The sequence below is a fragment of the Staurois parvus genome, unplaced genomic scaffold (assembly GCF_062004578.1).
Source record: "Staurois parvus isolate SC_StPar_1 unplaced genomic scaffold, SC_StPar_1.0 ptg001003l, whole genome shotgun sequence".
NCBI classification, from domain to species: Eukaryota; Metazoa; Chordata; class Amphibia; order Anura; family Ranidae; genus Staurois; species Staurois parvus.
In genome coordinates, this window is record NW_028318799.1 from 100,671 (window position 1) to 124,145 (window position 23,475).

Sequence of the window (23,475 nt, forward strand, 5' to 3'; positions counted from 1 at the left end):
AATATCCGAGGGTGGAAAAAATTGGGAAAATATCACAATCGGACAGGTAGAGGTACTCCCTATAACATATAATATACAGTTGCAAGAAAAAGTATGTGAACCCCGTTGGGATTACGTGGAGTTTTGCATGAATTGGGCATAAAATGTGCTCTGAACGTCATCTAAGTCACAATAATAGAAGAACACAGTCTGCTGAACATAATACTACACAAACATTAGATGTTGCCATGGTTTAATTGCACATAAAATATAAACATTCACAGTGCAGGGAGGAAAAAGTATGTGAACCTTTGGACTTAATAACTGGTTGACCCTCCTTTGGCAGCAATAACCTCAACCAAACGTTTTCCTGTAGTTGCAGATCAGACCTGCACAACGATCTGGAGTAATTTTGGACCACTCCTCTTCGCAAAACTGTTTCAGTGTAGCAATATTCTTGGGATGTCTGGTGTGAATCGCTCTCTTAAGGTCATGCCACAGCATTTCAATCGGGTTGAGGTCAGGACTCTGACTGGGCCACTCCAGAAGGCGTATTCTGTGCTGTTGCAGCCATTGTTTTGTTGAGTTACTTGTATGCTTTGGGTCATTGTCCTGTTGCATCACCCATCCTCTGCAGAGCTTCAGTTGGCGGACAGATGGTCGTACGTTTTCCTGCAAAATGTCTTGATAAACTCTGGAATTAATTTTCCCATCAATGACAACAATCCGTCCAGGCCCTGAGGCAGCAAAGCAGCCCCAAACCATGATGCTCCCTCTGCCATGTTTTACAGTGGGGATGAGGTTTTGATGTTGGTGTGCTGTGCCTTTTTTTCTCCACACATAGTGTTGTGTGTTCTTCCCAAACAACTCAATCTTGGTTTCATCTGTCCACAGTATATTTTGCCAGTAGTGCTGTGGAACATCCAGGTGCTCTTTTGCAAACTTCAAACGTGCTGCAATTTTCTTTTTGGACAGCAATGGCTTCCTTCATGGTGTCCTCCCATGTACTCCATTCTTGTTTAATGTTTTCCTTATTGTAGATGTGTCAACAAAAATGTTAGCATGTGCCAGAGATTTCTGTAGGTCTTAAGCTGACACTCTGGGATTCTTCTTTACCTCATGCAGCATTCTATGCTGTGCTCTTGCAGTCATTTTTACAGGATGACCACGCCTAGGGAGAGTAGCAACAGTGCTAAACTTTCTCCATTTGTAGACAGTCTGTCTTACCGTGGACACATGAACATCAAGGCTTTTGGAGATACTTTTGTAACCCTTTCCAGCTTCATGCAAGTCAACAATTCTTGATCGTAGGTCTTCTGAGAGCTCTTTTCTGCGAGGCATGGTTCACATCAGACAGTGCTTCTTGAAACCAGTAAACCCAAAACAGGTGTGTGTTTTTTAAGGGCAGGACAGCTGTCAGCAACACATCCAATATCATCACACTGATTGGAGTCAAGGTTGGCTCACTCCTGGCTCCAATTAGCTCTGGGAGAAGTCATTAAGCTAGGGCCTCACATACTTTTTCCTCCCTGCACTGTGAATGTTTACATGTTATGTGCAATTAAACCATGGCAACATCTAATTTTTGTGTAGTATTATGTTCAGCAGACTGTGTTCTTCTATTGTTGTGACTTAGATGACGTTCAGAGCACATTTTATGCCCAATTCTTGCAAAACTCCACATAATCCCAAGGGGTTCACATACTTTTTCTTGCAACTGTATATCATTACTACATAATGCCCGTTCAGATGGTACTTCCCCAAAACAGCCCGTTATATAACAAAAATATATGAATTCTAATAACCTACCAAATTGTGAAAAGGTGAGTCCCAGTCACAATAATATGGCTTGAACAGTATCGCTGGGCCAGCCCATCAAAATGTGAGAAGATATTAACCTCCCTACTGGCCTGATTATGTCAGTATTTCTGTACTCAAAGCGGTACATTTTTTTTGCATGGAAATGTTTTTTTATTTATTTCTTTAGGAATAACTCACTGAAATCTGTCCGAACAAGAGTCTAGTAGACATCCCGGGTATGATAAAATTTGAAACCTGAAATCATAAATTATAATATAATTTAATTCAATAATATAACCAAACCAAAAACACTGAAATTTGAAATATAGCGCCAAGTTCGCACATCACTGAGCAAAGACGCAGAATCGTTTACAGTTTCTGATGACGAATTTCCCCACAAATCACTCAATTCTGCAAGTGGTTCTAATTTACTATCGCTGTTTTCTAGCTAGTCTAAAACCGCTTTTGACCTAAAGGGACGCTTTTTGGACACCATGGACGTTTCTCAGTTTCCAGGCAGAACAGTAAAAATGCAGGCAGGACACAGGACAAAGCACTAGGGACAAAATGTATGTGAAATGGTTTGATATAGTTAATCAGCATCATTTTCACTGATATGGCCTGGTGTATATGTAGTGTATACCGTTGTACTCCTGGGTTTGAGTTTTTCTTTTTCCCCTTGTTGGCTGACCTTCGAGTCTCTGCACTGTCTGCCATTCTTGCACCCCCATATTTGGCCCTCTGGATGGCCCCTTACCTTGTGGGAACGTAGAAGAGGCCTGCTCTTTATGATTGGAGGGTTTATCGTTGCATGGTGCATATCAATATCATATGTAAGTCCTATTATATTGTTATATGACTTTTTCTGTGTTTTACATGATGTAATTTGGCATATTCAACATATGTATATCTCTTCTAGTTTTAATACGAAGCTTCCAGCGGCTTAATGACTCTCACCCCCATAGGACCTTCTGGTGGTTACTGTATGTTTTATCACTAGTTTTGTTTCCTTCGTTTTGGTAGGTTGTGGGACATTGTCTGCGGGGACATTGTACAATGATCTTTTTTAATTGAAATATGTTTTTTCATGACTTATTGTCAAAATAAAATACAAATGATTTTACTAATATGTGTATAGAGTTTAAGTGCCTCTAAAGTCCATTTGCGCCTCTTTTACCCTTTCCCCCCTTTTTTTCCACCGTTTTTGTCTGACTAATTTAATGGGTCAGCTTATTCAAGTGGCTTTCAATTTAACCTCTTTTGGGCCTTGCTTTGTTTTTTGGCTTCTCTGGATTAGAGTTTTGTCCGTTGCTATGGAGTCTCAGTTATCTTGCTGCCATGATGTGATTTTAATGAAATGTTGAACAGTGAGGGTGAGATCTTCATGAGTGACCTGTGAACCTAGGGTGTGCCTAAAATATAAAAGAAGCTAGTAGGGTATTTAATTTGACAGTATCATGGTAAAGTTTAAATAACCATTTTGGAAGGGCTTGCACCTTGCATCGAAGAATGGTGGCCAAAACTACTACTAAATATTTTTAGAATTTTTCCTGCTTTTGGCATACAGTTCCACCTGATTAGCTGTTGCTCCTTTTGCACTGCATCTGACAAGGGGTACATAGCTTCATACTGTGCTGAGAAAATTGCATGTTTGTTGAGAAGGTCACCTTCTAACCACTACAAATAAATGCCCACATAAAGTATTTAATAAGGGATGCACTTCAACATGGAAGCTTTATGAACAGAAAATGCTGGAAATTTATGAGCTATATTTCTGTCTATCATGTTACTTGTATGGTTTGACAAATTTGATGAGAACTGAACATAAACGGTGACAAGACAGTAAAATTGTTCAGTCTCTAATTCTAGGCCCATTGACCAATCATAAATTCAGTTTAATCTATGCAAGTGTAATTTACAGTGATTTTTTTTTATTTTTTTTTAAGTGTTACTAAACCTACAACAGTAAAATCAGTCTGTATATGCAGTAAAGCATGCTTCTTATACTCACTATGGAACCTAAGGGGTTAATCCTCTGCATTGTGTAAAAAGGCCGTTTGATCCTCTTTTCTCTCCCCCTCCTCTTGTTCAAATGTCCCAGTAGCCATATGCACATACTCAGATTGGTGTATATTGCTAGAGAGGCTTTTTCTTTTCTTGGGAGAGTGCATGTGTTCAGCACAGAGCCAATCAGCACTTCCAGACAGAGGGTCAGGGGTTTTGCATCCTCCTAGAGCAGAAAGCTTTAACCAGTGCTCTGCAGTGCTCTGCTGAAGTCACAAGACTGCTCTAACTGCTGTTGAGAAAAGGTATTTAGCAGTTTATATTTACTAAAATAATTGCATTTCCATGTTCTGTGTACTGTGGGATATCAGATATAGTGAATGCAGGCTCCTGGGTTTAGTAACACTTTACAGTAAAAAAGATGTTATCCTTACCTGCTCTGTTTAATGATATTGCACAGAGCAGCCCCTTACATCCTCATTGGTGTTGCTGGTGTTGTCCTCTTCTTCTTCCGAGTGCCCCCTCAGCAAGCCGGGTGCTAAGTGAGCACCCATGCAAGTACACTTCTGAACTGGGCTGTGTAAATCCATAGAGTCACAGCTCTGGCAAGTCACCCAAACCCCCCCTCCTTTTTTACCAGGATTGTATTAAGGTAAAGAAACTTTGGGCTTAGAGTCCCTTCGATGCCAAAATTAAAATATGCAACAACTCATTTCAATTCTGCTATTAGGAGTCTTGATGTTTGAGTAATGTGACTTAACATACATAAGTTGTTAGAAGCTTCATTCGTAGCTATACTTTTCTGTAGATTCTGCTACCCAGATAACCTAGTTATACATGGAGCTAAAAAAAAAATAAAAAAATACATTGTTGAAGAAAATATCCATTAATGCAGTATTGTGCTACAGAAAAGGCAGAAAAAAACTTGGGGAAGGCCCTCAAGTGGCTTGCTGAGAGCCCTGACCTCAGCTCTGTTGAACTCCTATGGGATGAATGTCACTGTCAGACATCCCCCAAATTTGTTTAAAGCCTTGCCAAATGTTTGGAGGCCGTTATATCCACACGGGGAGGGGACATCTCCATATGCCCATTGTTTGGGAGGAGGTTCATCGGGCTCATGGTCCAGTGTGCTTGTATTGCTTTGGTGTTATAAGTAAAAACAAAATATTGTTGAATCTATAGGTTCTTAGTGGAAAAATAAAAAAAGATTCTGATCTTCTTCACCACATATTCACAAATAGGATATAGCAACAGAGAGATTTCCCAGCCTTAGCAAAAAATAAAGGGCCCTTTTTTTTTTAATCGAATGTCCCCCATATTTGGTGACATGATCTGCCTCTTAGGGCCCATTTAGATATGCTCCATCTGGTGCATCGTGTGTTGATTTGAATGGGCTGCCACCACACCGCAAGGGACCAGAAAAGGCACCTGCACTATTTTATTTCAGCACACCACAATGCATGTTATTGTTGTATCATGTGTTGTAGTTCCTTTGGTGCATGGATGGCAATGTAGCACATGCATGGGTGCATGATGCATTACCTTGCGTTGTGGTAAGCCAGCCTAGATTTCTATATCCTTCTCTCTCATCATGTTGGTGGTCTCTTGAAATGGACATGGTGATAAGGGGCATGCCATCAATTCTACTTTGATGGTGCCTCTATCTCTATCCAGATCTCTCTTGCAAAACCTTTGCCAGGTGCAGGGTGCCAAATTCTATGACAAAGGCCCTGAGAGATGCTGACATCACTTAAAATTGAAGGATATCCTTTCTACTGGCAGTGCTGCTAGTAAAGTAACTCCACTTACCTGACAACTAAAACTGGACATACACTGTGATCTTTCAGCTCAGATCTTCTAAGGGCTCAGTCTACTTGCTGATTTTTTTTAAGGGCTTTCCCACCCAATTTTATTGAAAAAGGAAGTTCCTTACAAGGATTTTCAAACACGGGCTTCAGCTTCACAACATAAAACTTCAACCTCCAGGTTATGTTGATTCTTTCAGGAAAAAAAAAGCCTTGGGAACTTGACTATTCCAGCTGCTGGGGGATTTGTCTGCTTCTAAACCCTATTTGTGGATATGTGCCAAGGAAGACCAAAATTTTTTTTTCATTCCCACTAAGGACCTATTGATTCAGCAATATTTTGTTAATCACTCTTTTTATTACAGTGACTGAGTAAAAGACACTCACAACACGTAAAGATTTCTCACAGCTGAACAAAATAAAATCATAGATTCACATTATATACCGTGTGAATGGATGAATCTGCTGCTGCTGGCTATTGCATTCTGACAGCCTGCACCCATGGTTGTCAGAATTCCCGAAAAAGTAAATGCAGCTGATTGGTCGCATTCACTGTCCAGCTGAATATTTTTTCCATCCTTTTTGTCGATTTCTCAAGGAAGTTTGTTGAGCCAGGTTGTGTTGGCAAGACCACCCATGACTTGAATTTCAGTTGATTCACAGGAATCGGCTAAAATTTAGGCCTTGTATGATCAGCTTTACCCTCCTTCATTACTGCCCTTGGTATATTCACTGTGGATCTGGTTCTTTATTGCAACACTACTCCCTAACCCCCTCACATCTTAATTTTGCATCTATTTCATATAGCTGCTTGGTGACATGGGATTGCCTCCTCACTGCTGGGTTAATGAAGAGTGTAGATCTATCTTCTTATTTTTTCATTTATTTCAAATCAAAGGATTTACACTCTTGCAAACTTTGCGACAGCAAGGAAAGCACTTTGTATTATTTATATTACTCTTTTATGTTTTTGGGAGGCAGTGGCACCTTCAAGTTCTAAGTTAACACCTACCCTAAAATAGGCCATGGAAACACCTCATAGTTTGTAGATAACTAGTTCTGATCTGGGGATGTTTTCCCCTGCATGTTTTACTCAACTCAAGGTTGTTTACCCTATACCTTTTCTCCCCCTTCCTTTCTTTATATGCTGATTTAATGATCCTACATCCTGATTTTGTCACTCTGATTCCTTTCCCCTTGTGCGTGCTGCACTGAACTCTGTGCCAGGCCCTACTACATAACCTGTCTTATCCTCAATTGTCTTTTAAATGCAAAAGGCTGAATTAGCCAAGAAAAAAAAAACCTCTGTTATATTCACAAACAGAAACCACACATCATTCACACAAGTAAACTTTTCGAGGATACATCAGCCCCATTGTTAACCTGTTAACACTTCCTAAGTAATAATTCCCTACAGAGAACCCAAGAGGTGGCTATTAACAAACACACTTTACTGCATTTTAGACTATTAACCGTAACAAAACTATCTGGAAGGGAGGTATCTCTTTAACCACTTCAATACTGAACAATGTAAACCCTTCCTGTCCAGGCCAGTGGTTGTAAACAAATTTACTACATGGATTATGCTGCCACATTTAGGTAAATGACCGCTGTTCAGAAAAAAAGGCAGGTATCACTGTGATGGGCGAGGCGTCAGACCCCAGCCCTTCTCACCAAACTCGTGACCGAAGGACTAGCCAATCTAAAACCGCGATGTCACATGCATAACAATGCCACACCCAGCTGCACCCTGCACACCGATTTTCCAGCTAATTGGTCCACAATCAACAAACCGGCAGCCTGAATGCGATTGTTACTGGGTCAGGTTAATTACGCAATTAACCCTTCACACTGCCACCACCTCCTTTTGATGCAGAGAGAGAGGAAACTCAGGAATACACTAGGATGATTGGTTAACCGTCAGTATCCTGCTATCTCTACAGACCGGTTATACAGAGGGTTAAATACTCATAGTAGCGCTCTTCTGCGGCAGGGATTCGTAAGTTACATTCAGGAGCTATAGAAACAGTTCAACACTTTTAGAAAGTAAGATTTATTACCAAAAGGGCGAAAGGGTGCAGTAAAAATATTTACAGAAAGATGTAACCAATATATATAAATATACAGAGCACAACAGCACAGCAAACACATAACAAAAGTTTAGGTAAATAAGTACTTGCCAAATAAATGCCTGGGGTTAAGCAGTTTCAAGTCTGATGAACTAAAAAGGGATTTCTGGTCTCGCACTCAGTTTCGTTTGTACAGCGCGATTCTCCTTTGCTCTTGGTTTGCTAGATGTTAAAACGCCGAATGTCCTCACTTCTCTCACTACACACAAAACATAACAGCTTCTTTTCTCTACACAAAATCAACTGGGTGTCTCTTCCCACAACGGACAAGCCAAGCCTTATTTGGCAAAGAATTGTTAGGCAAGGGCTCAGCATCATACGCTTTTTGCATTCCTGAGGGAGGGGGAATGAGGGGATACATGAAGACTTCTTAACACAGGGAGAGCCGTGCCTGGCTCTTGTATGCACGACTGTGACAATCATCACCCAGGCAAAACCACTCCCAGCTCAGCTAAGCCTTAGTTTTGTAGCAAGCAATGAGGAACACAAGCCAGGAGGGAGGGATCTCTGTGCTGTGATGTACTCCAAGAAAAAGTTTTTACAGGTAAACCAAAAATCCTCTTTTCTTAATAGTACATCACAGAACATGGCAGAGTTAGTAGTCATTGGGGATGTCCCAAAGCAATGAATCTGGGAGTTGGGCAACAAGCCCAAATCCCAAAACAGAAAAAGGGGAACCCCCTAAAAAAACAGCTGCAAGACCCTCCATTTGAAACTGGTGCCTATAGAGGAAAAAACTTGAACATGGTAGGAATACCCCCTCCTAGATCAGCCAAGCCTCAGTCTTGTGCTAGTGTCTGAAGGGTATTGATGCTTTTTTTTTAGTCTCTTTCCTTTTTGGGACTTTGTTCCTAGATTTCCTGGCCTGCTCCTAACACTTCTATCCAGGCAAAGGTGTGCCCTCTCCGGACCCCCCATACAAGTACAAGGATGGTCTGGGTCTGTAATGTCTGCCATTCAGTGCTGGATCCTGATGTACAGCGTACCCGGTGATCTTGCTAACAGGGTATTTTACAGGTCCAGGGTAGTGATCCACCTTGGGGGGGTGTTGAGTCCCTGAGGGCCCTGTGGGTCCCACCCACAGTGAGAAGTGAAGTTTTGGGCCTCCTAGGCCCTGCAGCTTGAACGGGTAGGAGCTTTGTGTTTTGCAGAGTTGTGGCAGCCCCGCTTTACAGTGTTTCCTCTGTTTGGTGTTTTAGAGCACAGGATGGCATCAGGAAACTTGTTTTCCCCATATGGGGTGATATACAAGCTGTGGCAATGTTTTTAAAGGGGCAAAGAAGATCAAGATTAAGTTACTGCTTCCTGAGTCCCTTTTCTCTAAAGTCCCTGATTTTGGGTCCTGGCGGCCGCCAAAAAGTTTTAAAGTCCTGTGCAGTGCACTCTCCCTTGCAGGAAGTGATTTATGCTGATTCGGCTAACCCAGAAAAGGTTTTGACACTTAAATGGTTTGCTCAACATTACCTCATGGAGAAAGATTTATACAAGAAATGGGGTTTGCGGGCTATTAACGCAGCTATTTCCTATCTTATTAGGACCTCCATGGTCCCAGTGGATAATGTTTCAATCAATGGATTCGAATTTGTAAGACCTCTTAAAGCATCATTCTGTCTCTGGAGGGAGTGGTTCTGCAGTGGCCACTGTAGGATTGTGCCCAGCCCTTTTATGTCTAGGCAAAGCAGATGTTCCATTCCAGAGAATCTGATCCAGAAGATCCTGCCATTTGGCAGCTACTGAAAGATTTTCTGAGATCTCTGAGCTTTTTGTTACATGCCTTGGAGCATTCCATAAGGTAGCTTTCTTGAGTGGACACTGTATCTGTTCAGATGAGTAGGATCCTATGGCTTAAGTATTTGGTTGGCATAACTTCTCTACAGGAAGCACATTAAGGGACTACCGTTTGAGGGTTAGTGTTTATTTGGACCATCCTTCGACATTTATCCAGAAGGTAAAGAAGAGAACTCTCTTACCCCTTAAGAAGAAGGCAAAGGTACAGATAGGAAACCAGTAATGCCTTCAAAGTCCAAGACCGGTTTGTAAGTATCCAGCCTCAGGCCCCAAATAAAAGCCCACATCCTAGTTTCATAAGAACTGAAACCTCAAGCCCTCAAGTTATAGAGACAAATTCTCCTCTTAGTGAAGGTATACCCACTCATTCAGGTGGGGGAATGCCTAAGGACCTTTGTGGTCACTTGGACTCCAGATGACTGGTACTGCAGAGGATCCAAGAGGTGTCCAGAGGATACAAGCTGGAATTTGTTTGCTTTCCTCTTTCACGCATTGTGCTTTAGAGTGCCCTTGGACCAGAGCAGGTTTCTTTGTAGACCAGTAAGGATTACTGTTCCAAGGCGTCATTGCACCTGTGCCGGTAGAGGAAAAGTCTTCATGTGCATTTTTTTTTTTTTTCTCAATTCTTTAAAATTTTTAGAAAAATACGGTATAAGGATACCAACAGAAACAAGTCAAAGCAACTTTGGAGGGAACCCCCATTACCAGTAGTACAACAAGAAAACCGAAGACAAACACCAAGGCTATCCCGGGACATAGCTGTAGAGTTCAGGAAAATGTATCAGAGTGTATCGAACTACTGCCAAAGGGATCCCAACTGCCTAAAGCACGGGACCCCTTTTCCATCGATAGCGTTATCCTTCCACTAATATACAGAGCAATAATTTTGGGCCTCAGGTGTAGAGAGAAGAAGATAAAAAAGAGGGGAGATGGGGGGGGGGACAAGGGGGTGGGAAAAGTGCAAGCAGAGGTCTGACCCTAAGGGTCTCATACACTAGCCCCTGCAGGCAGAGGTGACCTCCCAGTGTCATGTAGGCATTAAGAGCAGAGGCCATAAGCTGGCCAGGTTCAGGTGGCGAGGTCTGCGGTATAACTGAAGGTATATTAGGTCCAGTAGAACCATATTTTTCAAAACTTCTCCTCTCTGTGATTCGCAGAGTCAAGAATATCTTCCATTCTGTAAATTTCCTCAATTTTGTGCAACCAAACACTTAACGGGGAAGCAGTAGGTGAAGTCTTAAGGCTTTTCCTTTAGGTAGTTTCATGGTTCCTAAAACAAACAGATGTTCAGCCTATCCTGAACCTCAAGTTGCTGCAAATTCAGAATGGAGTCTTCCTGATAGGTGATTGCTTCACTTCATTGCGGGCTTCCTGGCGTTAGTTGGCATCAAGGATGCCTCATCTACATTTATATGTTCTGGTCTCACCAACAGCTATTGCAATTTGCAGCGGAGGATTCCAATTTACCCTTCGGCCTGTCCACAGTTCCCGGGGTGTTACCTTGGTGTTGGCTCTGATTCTGGAGTTGTTGAGAACCCGAAGGATTCCAGTTGTGGTATGCCTGGGCAACTTGCTCCAATGAGAGCCACCACAATGAAGACTGAAACTCAATGTCCACATGACAGTACAAGCCTTGGAGAGGTGGAGTCTCTATGGACATTGAAAGGTCCCTCAATTTTGACATGCATGAGAGTGCTGGAGAAGATGGTAGTTACCTTCAAGGTGGTTCCCTATTTCAATCCAGAGCTCAGCAGATCAATATCCGGGCAGTATGGAATAAATATTGGTAGTCCATGGATCAGCCAATGCATTTGACTCTCAAGAACAGAGTGGCTCTGAAATGGTGGATACTCACACAGATGCTGGATACAGGGATATACTTCCTTTCAATGAAGGGGCTATGTGTTGATCACATTCCCTGAACTGAGAGGTTCTCCAGAACAGAGGAGCAGAAGTTGCCGATCAACATCCTGGAACTCTGGATGATTCGACTGGTCTGTCTGCCTTCAGGGCCTCCCTGTAAGGTCCCGTTCTCACCTGAGTGATTTTCCGCTTGAAGCTTATTGCTTTAAAATGCTCAACAAGCCAAATCCCATTCATTTCAATAGCCCCTGTTCACATATGAGTATTCTGTCACCTGAAGGAAAATGCCTGTTGCTCAGAAAAGTACATGAGCTTCTTTTTGGCAGATTACAAGCCTTTATGGCCCCATGACTTCAATAGAAACGTCTGAAAACGTAAGCATTTTGTTGCGTATTTTCTGCTCAAACAGCAGCTCTCCACCCCTAATTTCCTTCTTCTGTCCTCCCTCTAGTGCTTTCTATTGGCTTAACAAAAACTCCAGAAGCTGTAAAACACTTGTAATACACTTCTAAAAATGCTCAAAAGCTCTCACATATAAACACCAGTAAATCGCTAAGCTGAGGTGTGATTACAGCCTAAAAGTACAGTAAAACCATGCCACTGTGGTGGCATACCACAGGAAGTCATGCTTCTTCTTCTTTTTTTTTTTTTTGGTTTTTTACAGAGTGATGATGAATTAGAACACCTGTTAGGTTTTTTTATTGCTACCTCTGCCCATTAGGGAGATTAACCCTTTCTATTTCTCCTGCTTACTGTTATTGAAAGTAAAAGAAAATCCCAAATTTTGGGTTGTCTGATTACCAGAACAGTAATACAGGGGAAATCTTCCACTGGGGACAATAGTTCTGCCAGATGTGGATTTCTTGGCTTCCATGTTCAACAACAAACTGGACAATTTGATAAGGGTGGAGGGCATTCCAGTGATCCTGATCTCACTGACCTGGCCAAGAAAACCATGGTAAGCAAACATGTTAGACCTCTACACTGTGGGCTCTTCGGATCACCCAGACCTGCTGTCTCATGGTCTGATATTCCATCCTGGCTTTGACAGAATGGCTGTTGAAACCTAGGTCCTTAAAGACGGGGGAGTTTCAGATTGTGGTTTTTACCCTTTTCAGGACTAGAAAGTCAACCTCCAGTAAGGTGTAATGTTTTTGTACTTTGAAGGCTTATATTACTTGGTGTGAATTTTAAAAGTTCCATTTTTGACAGTATGTCATGGGGACGAATATAGCGTTTCTCTGGTCTGGTCTGGTTCTTGGCTTTGAGTACCATCAAGAGACAAATCTCAGCCTTGGCCATAGTTTGTCAGAGACCTGTTACATCTCATTCCTTAGTCAAAGCTTTTGTACAAGGTGTCACTCAGATTGTTCCTCCTGTGTGATCCCCTCTATTTCCTTAGGCCTTTAAAGTGTTACTAAACCCATGACCCTGCATTTACCATATCCAGTCTTCCACAGTACAGAGAACATGGAAATTACATTTTTAGTAAATATAATTTGCTAAGTAACTTTTCTCATCTGTAGTATATAGAATCTTGTGACTTATATCAGTGTCTGGCTGAGCACTGGTTAATCTTGATCAGTAAAGCCAAAACAATGCTGTTCCAGGTGAGTAAACGACTCTTGCATGTTGTGAACTGGAACCCAGGGTGCTGCATAGCGCGTCTGTGAGATTCAGTAACATGCACAAATCTAGAATTTTGCTGCACTCCTTGGTATCTTTATTGAAGCATTAAAATGGCATCACAAGTATGACAAGAACATTAAAAAGGTGATGTTTTGCGCTAAATTCAGTACTTACTCAAACCTCCTATACCTAGAAGTTTTGAGTAAACGATGAATATAGTGCAATACACGTCACCTTTTTAATGTTTCTGTTATACCTGTGATGTCACTTTAATACTTCAATAAAGATACTAAGGAGTGCAGCAATGTCCTGGATTTGGGCATGTCACTGGTTAATCTTGGAGGAGGAGTTTTCATTCTCCTATTACAGTTCTATGAGGCTGCATGACCCTCTGGACAGCACTGATTGGCCCTGTGCCAATCACATGCAACTCCCCCCCCCAAAAAAAAGGAACTCTTCAACAATACAGACCAAATAGAGCATGTACAGACTTGGCACTGCTGCTCTGTACTGTGGCAGATTAGTTGGGGACAGTAAAAAAAGGGGAGGATCAGAGCAGATGGGATCAAACTGCCTTTTTTTTTTTTTACACAGAACGGTGGATTAACCCCTTAGCTTCCACAGTGAGTATAAAAGCATTTTAAGGCATATACAGACTCGTTGTACTGTTGTGGGTTTAGTAACACTTTATCAGTTTTGCAGTCTTCTATTCAACCTGAGAGATTCCCTCCCTGCTTCCTACGTGCAAGGTTGTCTTTTTGGTGGCCATTACCTCAGCTCGCAGGGTCTTGGAGTTGGCTGTGCTTTCCTACAAGCAACCTTTTCTAGGTCTTCAATAGGATAAGGTTCTGTTGAGGTCTCGATCCTCTCTAATGCCCATGGTGGTTTCCAAAAGAGCGCTTCACACTTGTTGTTGCAGTTTTTCCCATTTATCAGAAGTCCACAGCTTTCTTTTAACAGTCCAATTCCCTGTTTGTTCTGCTTGAAGGACAACATAGGGTTCAGTCTACTTCTAAATCCACTATTTCTAGGTGAATTCGCCAGCTCATCCTGTGGAATTTAGTGCAAGGTTCCTCCCAATTCCAGTTATAGCCCATTCCATGAGGACTGTTGGTGCTTCCTGGGCCATTCAGCATCGAGCTTTTGTTCAAGTTTGTAAGGCTGCTACCACATATTTACAAAGTTCTATCACATTGATATTTTTGCCTCTGTGGGCACTAGTTTTAGACAAAGGGTCTGGGTTGTGCCTTTTCTGTTGCTGTGTTACCTAACCCTCTGATCCCTTTATAAATGTCCAAAAGCAAAATCTAAGTTTTTAACAAAAGTTTTTTTTTTTTTTTTTTGCAGGTAAAAAAATGTGTATTATTTTTGTACAAAGGCGCCTGTAAAGCATTGTAGTAGATCGCTGATGCCATGCAGGTCTCCTGCAGACCTGTCAGAATATCTGCTTGCCCGTAAGGGATGTATGAGCAAGCAGATATACTGACAGGACGCTTCAATGAACTACCATGGCGCTACAGCAGAAAGTATTCACAGCGCTTAACTTTTGCCACATTTTGTTATGTTACAGCCTTATTCCAAAATGGATTAAATTCATTTTTTTCCTCAAAATTCTACAAACTATACACCATAATGACAAATGTGAAAGAAGTTCGTTTTGAAATCTTTACAATTTATTAAAAATAAGAAACGAATTAAACCACATGTACATAATTATACACAGCCTTTGCTCAATACTTTGTTTAAGCACCAGGCTCAAATCGTTTTGAGTATGATGCTACAAACTTGGCACACCTATTTTTGGGCAATTTCTCCCATTCTTCTTTGCAGTACCTATCAAGCTCAATCAGGTTGGATTTGGAGTGTCGGTGCACAGCCATTTGCAGATCTCTCCAGAGATGTTCAATTGGGTTCAAGTCTGGGCTGGGGTTCAATACTAGGGGGAGTATAACTGGAGGAATCAATGGTGGAGAAGGATCTGGGAGTTCTGGTAGATCACAAGCTTAATAATGGCATGCAATACCAAGCTGCGGTTTCTAAAGCGAGCAAAATCCTCTCTTGTATTAAAAGAGGTATAGACTCCAGAGAGAGAGATATCATTTTACCCCTGTACAAATCATTAGTAACACCTCATCTGGAATATGCAGTTCAGTTTTGGGCACCAATTTATAAAAAGAACATTGGGGAACTGGAGAAAGTACAGAGAAGGGCAACCAAACTGATAAGAGGAATGGAGGAGCTCAGCTATGAGGAAAGATTAAAGGAGTTGAATGTATTCTCTCTTGAGAAGAGGAGAGAGAGGATATGATCAACATGTATATATACATAAGTGGTCTATATAGTGAAGCCGATGTAGAGTTATTCACCTTGGGTCATCACAGGGACAAGGGGGCACTCTTTATGTCTGGAGGAAAAGAGATTTAATACAGAAAGGCTTCTTGACAGTAAGAGCTGTGAAAATGTGGAATAGACTCCCTCCAGAGTTGGTTCTGGCCAGCTCAGTAGATTGCTTTAAAAAAGGCCTGGATTCTTTCCTAGATACAGATAATATGCCTGGATACTAACATTTATAGGTAAAGTTGATCCAGGGAATATCCGATTGCCTCTCAGGGGATCAGGCAGGAGTTTTTTCCCCTGCAGGAGCAAATTAAATCATGCTTTGCTGGGGTTTTTTTTGCCTTCCTCTTGATCAACTGTGGGTATAGGATTATAGGGTTTTATTTTTTCTTTATTGGTTGAACTAGATGGACATGTGTCTTTTTTTTCAGCCAGACTATGTAACTATCCCATGTAGTAATGACTATTAACTCCTCTGTGTCCCGTGATGTACAATTAAGAAAATAGAATTTTTGGTTTACCTGTAAAATATTTTTCTTGGAGTACATAACCGGTCACAAAGATCCCTCCCCCTTAGCTTGTGTTCCACAATGCTTGCTGCAAAACTGAGGCTTAGCTGATTGGGAGGGGTTATTGCTGGGCAGGGATACCTGCCTTTCTAGCCAGTGTCCTTTCACCAGAAGGTGGCAGCATAACCCATGTAGTAATTACTCCTCTGTCCTGTGATGTAGGTCAAAAAAAGTTTTTACAGGTAAACCCAAAATCCTAGATTTTATTATCAGTGTGTAGATGTGTGACTAAGCGTTAAAGGATATGTGGGCAGAGCCCTGTATGGTTGCGCTCTTTTCAAAAAGTGGCAGCTGGTACGGAGAATTTCTCCCTGTACTGCTATCTTACCAGGTGCTTCGATCCCCGAGCGGCAACATGTTTCAAGTTCCACTCTAAAAACGGGTGGAGCAAGTAATATGTTCCCATGGGTGAACTTTTCCTTTAAACTGTTCTGATATGGTTGAGTGCTTTAGTAGAAATAATTTCCTGTTTGTACTGTCTTTGGTGACAATGTTGTTTCATTCTGTAATGACTAGTTATCTTCTGGTCCAGCATACTTTATTCATTCCCTGAGTAGTCTGTTTTATAACTTCAAATACAGCTTTTTAATCTGTGCTTGTTTTACAGGCCTCATTGCCTGATATTGGGCGCATTTTCACAATGTTGACAAATGCTGGATTAAAACCAAATCTTGGATCGTATGCAGCAGCATTGGAGGCTTTTGGTCGCAATGAACACAACACAGAAGGCATTAAAAGGTACAAGTAACTTTTTCTTTTTGTAGTAGTAGTCTTCAGTGTGGTAGTTTTCGAACTACACAGTAACTGAGCACCACAAACCAAAAACACCACGAATGTTCAATTTCTATCGCCTGACGCCCGGGACATGCAGTTCTTGGTACCAGGCAGGTAGTTTTTTTTACCTTTAGCCCTGCTGTGGGCAAGTAGCAGGGCTCATCTGTCAGGTGGAAGCATTCGGGTGGCAGCGCTGCCACTTGATTGCTTCCACACAGACCACTATGGCGTCAGCCTCCGCCCCCCCCCTCTGCCCGCTATGCCTCCCAGGCTCCGCTTGCCCATCTGCGGGCCCGGGACCAGTCAGTGGCTGCCAGCGACTATAGGGGAGGGAGAAGAGCAAACACATTCGTTCCCTTTGTCCTGACCCGGAAGTAATGCGACGTCACTTCTAGGTCCCCGTAGACCGATTCGTGGCCAGGAAAGAATGTAATGCAGTGTGATATGCACTGCATTACATTTAGTGAAGCACAGGGGAGACATGCAGGGTCTTTTTAGACCCTGGATGTCTCAAAAAAGAGAACCTGTCACAAAACATCATCATATAGGGGACTTTTTGTCCCCTATGTGATGAAAAAAAAAGTTAACAAAAAATATATTTTTTTAAAATTAAAGTTACATCCAAGCATATAACCCCCCAAACATTTTTCAAGGCCCCCCACCCCCACATATGTACGCACGTACAAACATAAAAGCGCTGGGGCGCCTATGCATGAAAACAACTATTGCGATAAACATGTTACATATCGCCACGCACGCCAGAATAAGAGCAATCGTTCTAGCACCAGACATCCTCCGTAAATCTAAACTGATGACCTATAAGGGGCTATAAAAGTGTCACCTATAGAAAATATAGGGTTACTAAAGTTTGTTGCCATTTTATAAGTGCGCACAAATTTAAGTTTTGACAAGTTGGATATCCATTTACTCGATGCAACCTCATCTTTTATATTCTACAAAAAATTGGATAATTTCTTGCTTTATGTGCCCTATAATTACCTTAAGTGTATTTGTTACTGAAATTTTGTGATATCGTGTGACATAAAAAATTGGAACTACCACTATTTTTATTCTCTAGGATCTATGATTTCAGAAAATATAAATTGTTTTGGAGGTTTTGTGTAATTTTCAGGCCTTAAATGATTTTTTAAATGTGTGCAAAAAAAGCAAAAACCGCTCTGGCAGTGAAAGGAATAAAGCCAGACACTCCCTTTTCCTAAGGAGCAACTAATCGGTGCTCATTACACTGCAAGGGAGGAGGAGATAAACAACGCAATGTTAAAAATATTAAACATTTAAGTCGCCATAAAACCCCTTTTGTTTTTAAAGCCCCAGACATTACTTAAAGCAGATTTAACCACTAGCCTACAGGGCACTTATTCCCCCTTCCTGCCCAGGCCAATTTCCAGCTTTCAGCGCTGTTGCACTTTGACAATTGTGCGGTCATGCAACTCTGTACCCATATGAAATTTTTATCATTTTTTTGTGACAGAGCTTTATTTTGGTGGTATTTAATCACCTCTGGGTTTTTAATTTTTTCTTAAACAAAGAAAAAACCCACTGAAAATTTTGAAAAAAAAAAAGTTTTTTCTTAGTTTTTGTTATACAATTTTGTAAATAAGTGATTTTTCTCCTTCACTGATGTGCGCTAATGAGGCTGCACTGATGGGCACTGATAGGCTGCACTGATGGACACTGATAGGTGGCACTGATGGGCACTGATGAGGAGGCACTGGTTGGTGGCACTGATGGGCAGTGACATGCATCACTGATGGGCACTGAAAGGCAGCACTCATATATGGCACTGACAGGTGGCACTGACGGGCATTGATAGGTGGCACTGACTGGCATTGATGGGTGACACTGAAAGGCAGCTCAGATGGGCACTGATATGTGGCATTGATGTGGCGCAGATGGGCACCGAAATGTGGCACAGATGGGCACCGAAATGTGGCACAGATGGGCACCGAAATGTGGCACAGATGGGCACTGACAAGTGGCACTGATGGGCACTGACAAGTGGCGCTGCTGGGGCTACACAGATCATCAGGGCACACTGATCATCAGTGCTCTTATGATCTGTGTACATGTCCCCTCCAAGGAATGCCAATTACTGGCTCTCCTCTCCTCACGAGCTGTCAGAGACATTTCCCTGTTTACATGTGATCAGCTGTGATTGGACACAGCTGATCACATGACCGAGCCAACATCTTCAGCTCTTTCCGTGGATCGGTGATCCGCTGTGTCCGCGAGACACAGCGCACCGCCGATCGCTGCGCTCTGGGAGCCGCGCATTGCGCGGTTAGAATGGGAGGACGTCATATGACATCCTCCTAGAACGAGAGAACCACCTTGCGTTCGTCATATTACTATATGGCGGGTGGGAGGTGGTTAAATACGGTTTTGGTTAAAAAAAATTTTTTTTCTTATCAAGAAGTAGATTGTCATGAGGGACAAGTAGATTGAGACACCAATTTAGTCCCTGGACTAAAGTAGTTTTTTTCAAAAATTTCCACACCCCTGAACACAATGTAATTTTTAATAGTCAAAGCAAACTTCCCCATCCATCCATGTCTGCATGATTTATTTTGCTGAGAAATCACTTTGAAAAACATCCCCTAGCATTTCTGGCTGTGGCCATCTTGAGTAAGGGCAAACTATTTATGTAGCATTTACTTCCTGGAATCCATCTGCCCTTAGCTAAGGCTTGTAGGCATGAGAGTGTGCTTAGCTGAGAAAACCCCTCCTGAAGAAGACTCCTGGGATGTATGACATCATTTGCCTAGGTATAGAAGCCAGGAAGTAACTGAAGAAATGTAACTTCCCCCCCCCCCCCAAAAAAAAAGAAAAACTAAACAAAACAGTAAAACAAGTAAATATAATGTACTTTCCTATCTAATTACTAATGGTAGCAGCTTAAGGATTAAAAATAGTCAGTGTTGATTGAGAGAGTGAAGTTCCACTTTAAATGAGTCTAGTGACTGACTGCCATTTCTGTTCATGTGTCCAAGTCTCCATGTACCACTGACAGAACTTTGTGGCATTCAGACACCACTAGAGAATACAATGCGTAATATGCAGTAATTGTGTAAAAAGTGGTCATTTATCCTGACTGGTCCATCTGGGTTGTGTGGTTTGGCCTTGGATGTCAAAAGGTCAGACTGCATTTCACTGTTCTTTTGGTAACTATCATAGATGTTTTACAAAAAAGCTCAGCGATACTAAAGATTAAATTATTTTTTTTAGTAAAATAACAAACATGTTATACTTACCTGTGGTTTGCAAAGATCAGCCCAGATCCTCCTCTTCCTGGCTCCTCCTTGCTGTCGATTGCCCCCATAGCAAGCAAGCAGCTTGCTATGGGGGCACCCGAGCAGTCGTGTTTCTGAGCTGCTGCTCCGTGTGTCCATTTACACACGGAGTCGCAGCTTGGCCCGACCCTCTCTCTCCTCATTGGCTGACTGGCTGTGATTGACAGCAGCAGGAGTCAATTGCTCCCGCTTGCTGTCTCAGCCAGTGAGGAGGTAGAGACCCGGGACAGCCAAAGCTGGATCGCGATGGGGCTCAGGTAAGTATTGAGGGGGCTGCTGCACACAGAAGGTTTTTTACCTTCATGCATAGAATGCATGAAGTTAAAATAAACCCTGAGCCTTTACAACCTCTTTTATTACTGCAAGCACACACTGTTTGCAATCAAGGCATATCCTCAGATGCTACTTATGTGCTAACTGGGCTACTGTGCCAGGAGGTGCTAGTAATTGCTAGCAACAGAGATTCAGAGGTACTAGGACTATGTGTGGACTATATATGATATAAGACCGCCTTTTTCAACTAGGGTTCCTTCAGGTTTATTCTGTGGTGCCTTGGCAAAAAAAAAGCTTAAAAAGTGTCCAAATATTGTATACAAGTCAGTAGGTGGATCAAGCCTGCCTTTGTTACACAAAGCCATAGGTTTTCTTTGTGCACCATTGCAACCTTCTAGCCGCCAGTGTTCTAGCAACCAATGATAAGGTGGCCATCGAGTACCTGAACAGCATTTTGCTTGCCCCTCCCTGCCCCACTCCATCAGCACTGTGGTCACATTAGCTAAGTGAGGGAGAGAGACTGAGAAGATAAATATTGGAGTGCTAGTCAGTACCAGTGTGCAAAAGTGGAAGAATAAGTCACCTCTAATGTTGAGTGTCCTATGTGTGCAGATGTTGCTGCATTATGTAAATCCAGGGTGTTTTTTTCCAAAAATAGGCGCAGAAAATCCCCCCTTCTGGGTCACGTCTTGTCTTAGCCCCTACCCACCTCCCAGTACCTCTTCTTTTTAAGAATAAAGTATAATTTTTTGGTGCTAAACAGTTTGTATGGAATTTGTTAATGCTAAAAACAAAAGTATAAAAATAGATCTACAGCCAGCAGCAATAGACCCCCCCCAGCAACAATAAACTCCTCCAGCAACAATGGGCCCCCAAATAAATACCCCCACAGCAACAACAGGCCCTCAGCAGCTATAACAGATCTCCCAGCAGCCAGCATCAATGGACTGTCCAGCAGCCAGCAACAGTAGACCCTTTGCTCAACAGTAGATCCCTTCCAGCAACAAGTGACCCCCCATGAATCATTTATCCCCCACCAGCAACAATAGACCTCCCCAGCAACAATAAACCACATAAAAATAGATCCCCTTCCCCTTAAGTGACAATAGATCCCCCAGCAGTCAGCAAAAATAGATCCTCCAGCACCCCTTGTCATTACATACATTCAGTGCTGGAGGTGCCGGAACTGCATTCGCGTTGAAGAAAAGCCATGTGTAAATCCATATGTTACGGTTTTACATTTTAGAATGGGGTGCCTCTAGACTGTGTATAATTTTAAAGTGCATCTTGCCTGAAAAAAGGTTAAGAAACACTGATTTAACATAAGATACTGAACCTTTTCAGAATAGTTAGCATTGTTCTGTCACAGTTCAGTTCATCATGCTAATATAACCACTTATTATTATTATACAGTATTTATATAGCTACAATAGTTTGCTCAGCGCTGTACATTACAATGGGAGACAATACATGAGACAGTACAATGACAATACAGTGTGATACATGAGGTGTTCGAGGGCCCTGCTCCTTGGAGCTTACAATCTAGGAGGGAGGGGATAGTGGTACAGGAGGAAAAGCTGTGGGGGATGGAGTGGTGGGAAGAGAGTAGGAGATCGGCAGTTAGCAGGGGACGGGGTAGGCTTCTCTGAAGAGGTGGGTTTTCAGGGTGTGCCTAAAGGAGAGGAGAGTAGGTGATAGTCTGATGGATAGGGAGTTCCAGAGGATGAGTGATGCCCTGGAGAAGTCCTTGAGGCAGGTATGGGAGGAGGAGACCGGGGAGCTAGAGAGTAGGAGGTCTTATGAGGAGCGGAGAGTGCGTTTTGGTTGGTATTTTGATATTAGGTCGGAGATGTAGTTTGGGGCGATATTATGGACAGCTTTGTATGTCAGTGTTAGCATTTTGAATTTAATCCATTGGGCAATCGGGAGCCAGTGAAGGGATTGGCAGAGGGTGGTGGCGGAAACGGAGCGGTTGGTAAGGTGGATGAGTCTGGCTGTCGTATTCAGGATCGACTGAAGCTGGGATAGCTTGCGGTGAGGGAGGCCAGTGAGGAGGGAGTTGCAGTAATTGAGTTGTGATATGATGAGGGAGTGGATGAGTTGTTTAGTGGTTTCCGGGGTTAGGAATGAGCGTATTTTAGCGATGTTGCGGAGGTGGAGTCGGCATGAGTTCATTATCGATTGGACTTGGGGCTGGAAGGATAGATTGGAGTCAAGAATGAAATCAAGTACTTTGGCTTGCGGGGTGGGCCTTATGGTGGCATTGTTGGAAGTGATGGAGAATTCTTTGGTGAAGGGGGTGTGCGCGGGCTGGGGGGAAGACTAGGAGCTCGGTTTTGGAGAGGTTCAGTTTAAGGAAGTGGAGCGACATCCAATCTGATATGTCGTTCAGTAGGCTAGTGATTCGGGCAGAGACTGAGGGGGTGAGGTGAGGGGTCGAGAGATAGATTTGCGTGTCGTCGGCATTGAGGTGGTAGTTGAAGCCGTGGGAGTGTATCAGTTGGCCAAGGGAGGAGGTGCAGGTGGAGAAGGGGCCCAAGGACAGAGCCTTGAGGGACCCCGACAGAGAGGGGAAGTGAGGGGGAGGTGGTAGTGTTGTAGGTAACGTTGAAGGAGCGTTGTGCCAGGAGAGAGCGGAGTCTTTGAGGCCAAGGGAGTGTAGTTTTTTGAGGAGGAGGGGGAGGTCGACTGTGTTGAAAGCCGCGGAGCGGTCGAGGAGTATGAGCACTGAATAGTGGCCATTAGCTTTGGCGGTTAGCAGGTCGTTGGTTAGTTTAAGGCAGTTTCGGTGGAGTGTAGGGGATAGAAGCCGGACTCTAGGGGGTCGAGGAGGTTGTTGTCGTTGAGGTGGGAGCTTAGGTGATTGTAGACTAAGCGCTCGAGGAGTTTGGATGTAAATGGCAGCAGGGAGATGGGTCTAAGGTTGTTCGGGTCAGTGGGGTCCAGGGAGGGCTTTTTGAGTATGGGAGTGATGTGTGCGTTCTTCAGAGCGGAGGGGAATGTGCCAGAAGAGAGGGAGAGATTAAAGATGTGGGTGAGGGAGCGTAAGATGGAGGAGGAGGAGGGAGGTCGTAGGAGCTGAGAGGGGACAGGGTCGAGGGGGCAGGTGGTGAGGCGGGCTTCGGAGAAGACCTTGGTGATCTCCTCGGTGGTAGTACGGTCGAAGGAGTGGAGTGTTGAGGGGGCTTCAGTGTGAGGGATGTTAGCTGGGGTG

At 42.9% G+C, this 23,475-nt stretch overlaps 1 protein-coding gene across 3 annotated transcripts in view; it reads left to right on the forward strand.

Annotated features, from left to right (window-relative positions):
- The window catches only part of POLRMT (RNA polymerase mitochondrial), a 162,412-nt gene that overhangs the window by 25,474 nt on the left and 113,463 nt on the right, over positions 1-23,475 (forward strand). For all 3 annotated transcript variants that reach the window (XR_016307397.1, XR_016307398.1, XM_089657455.1), the window contains exon 4: positions 16,511-16,641. Coding sequence is in view for 1 of the 3 variants with exons in the window: in XM_089657455.1 (XP_089513581.1) it covers positions 16,511-16,641 (131 nt within the window). In the remaining 2 variants the exon portion in view is untranslated. The remainder of the gene's footprint in view (positions 1-16,510; positions 16,642-23,475) is intronic.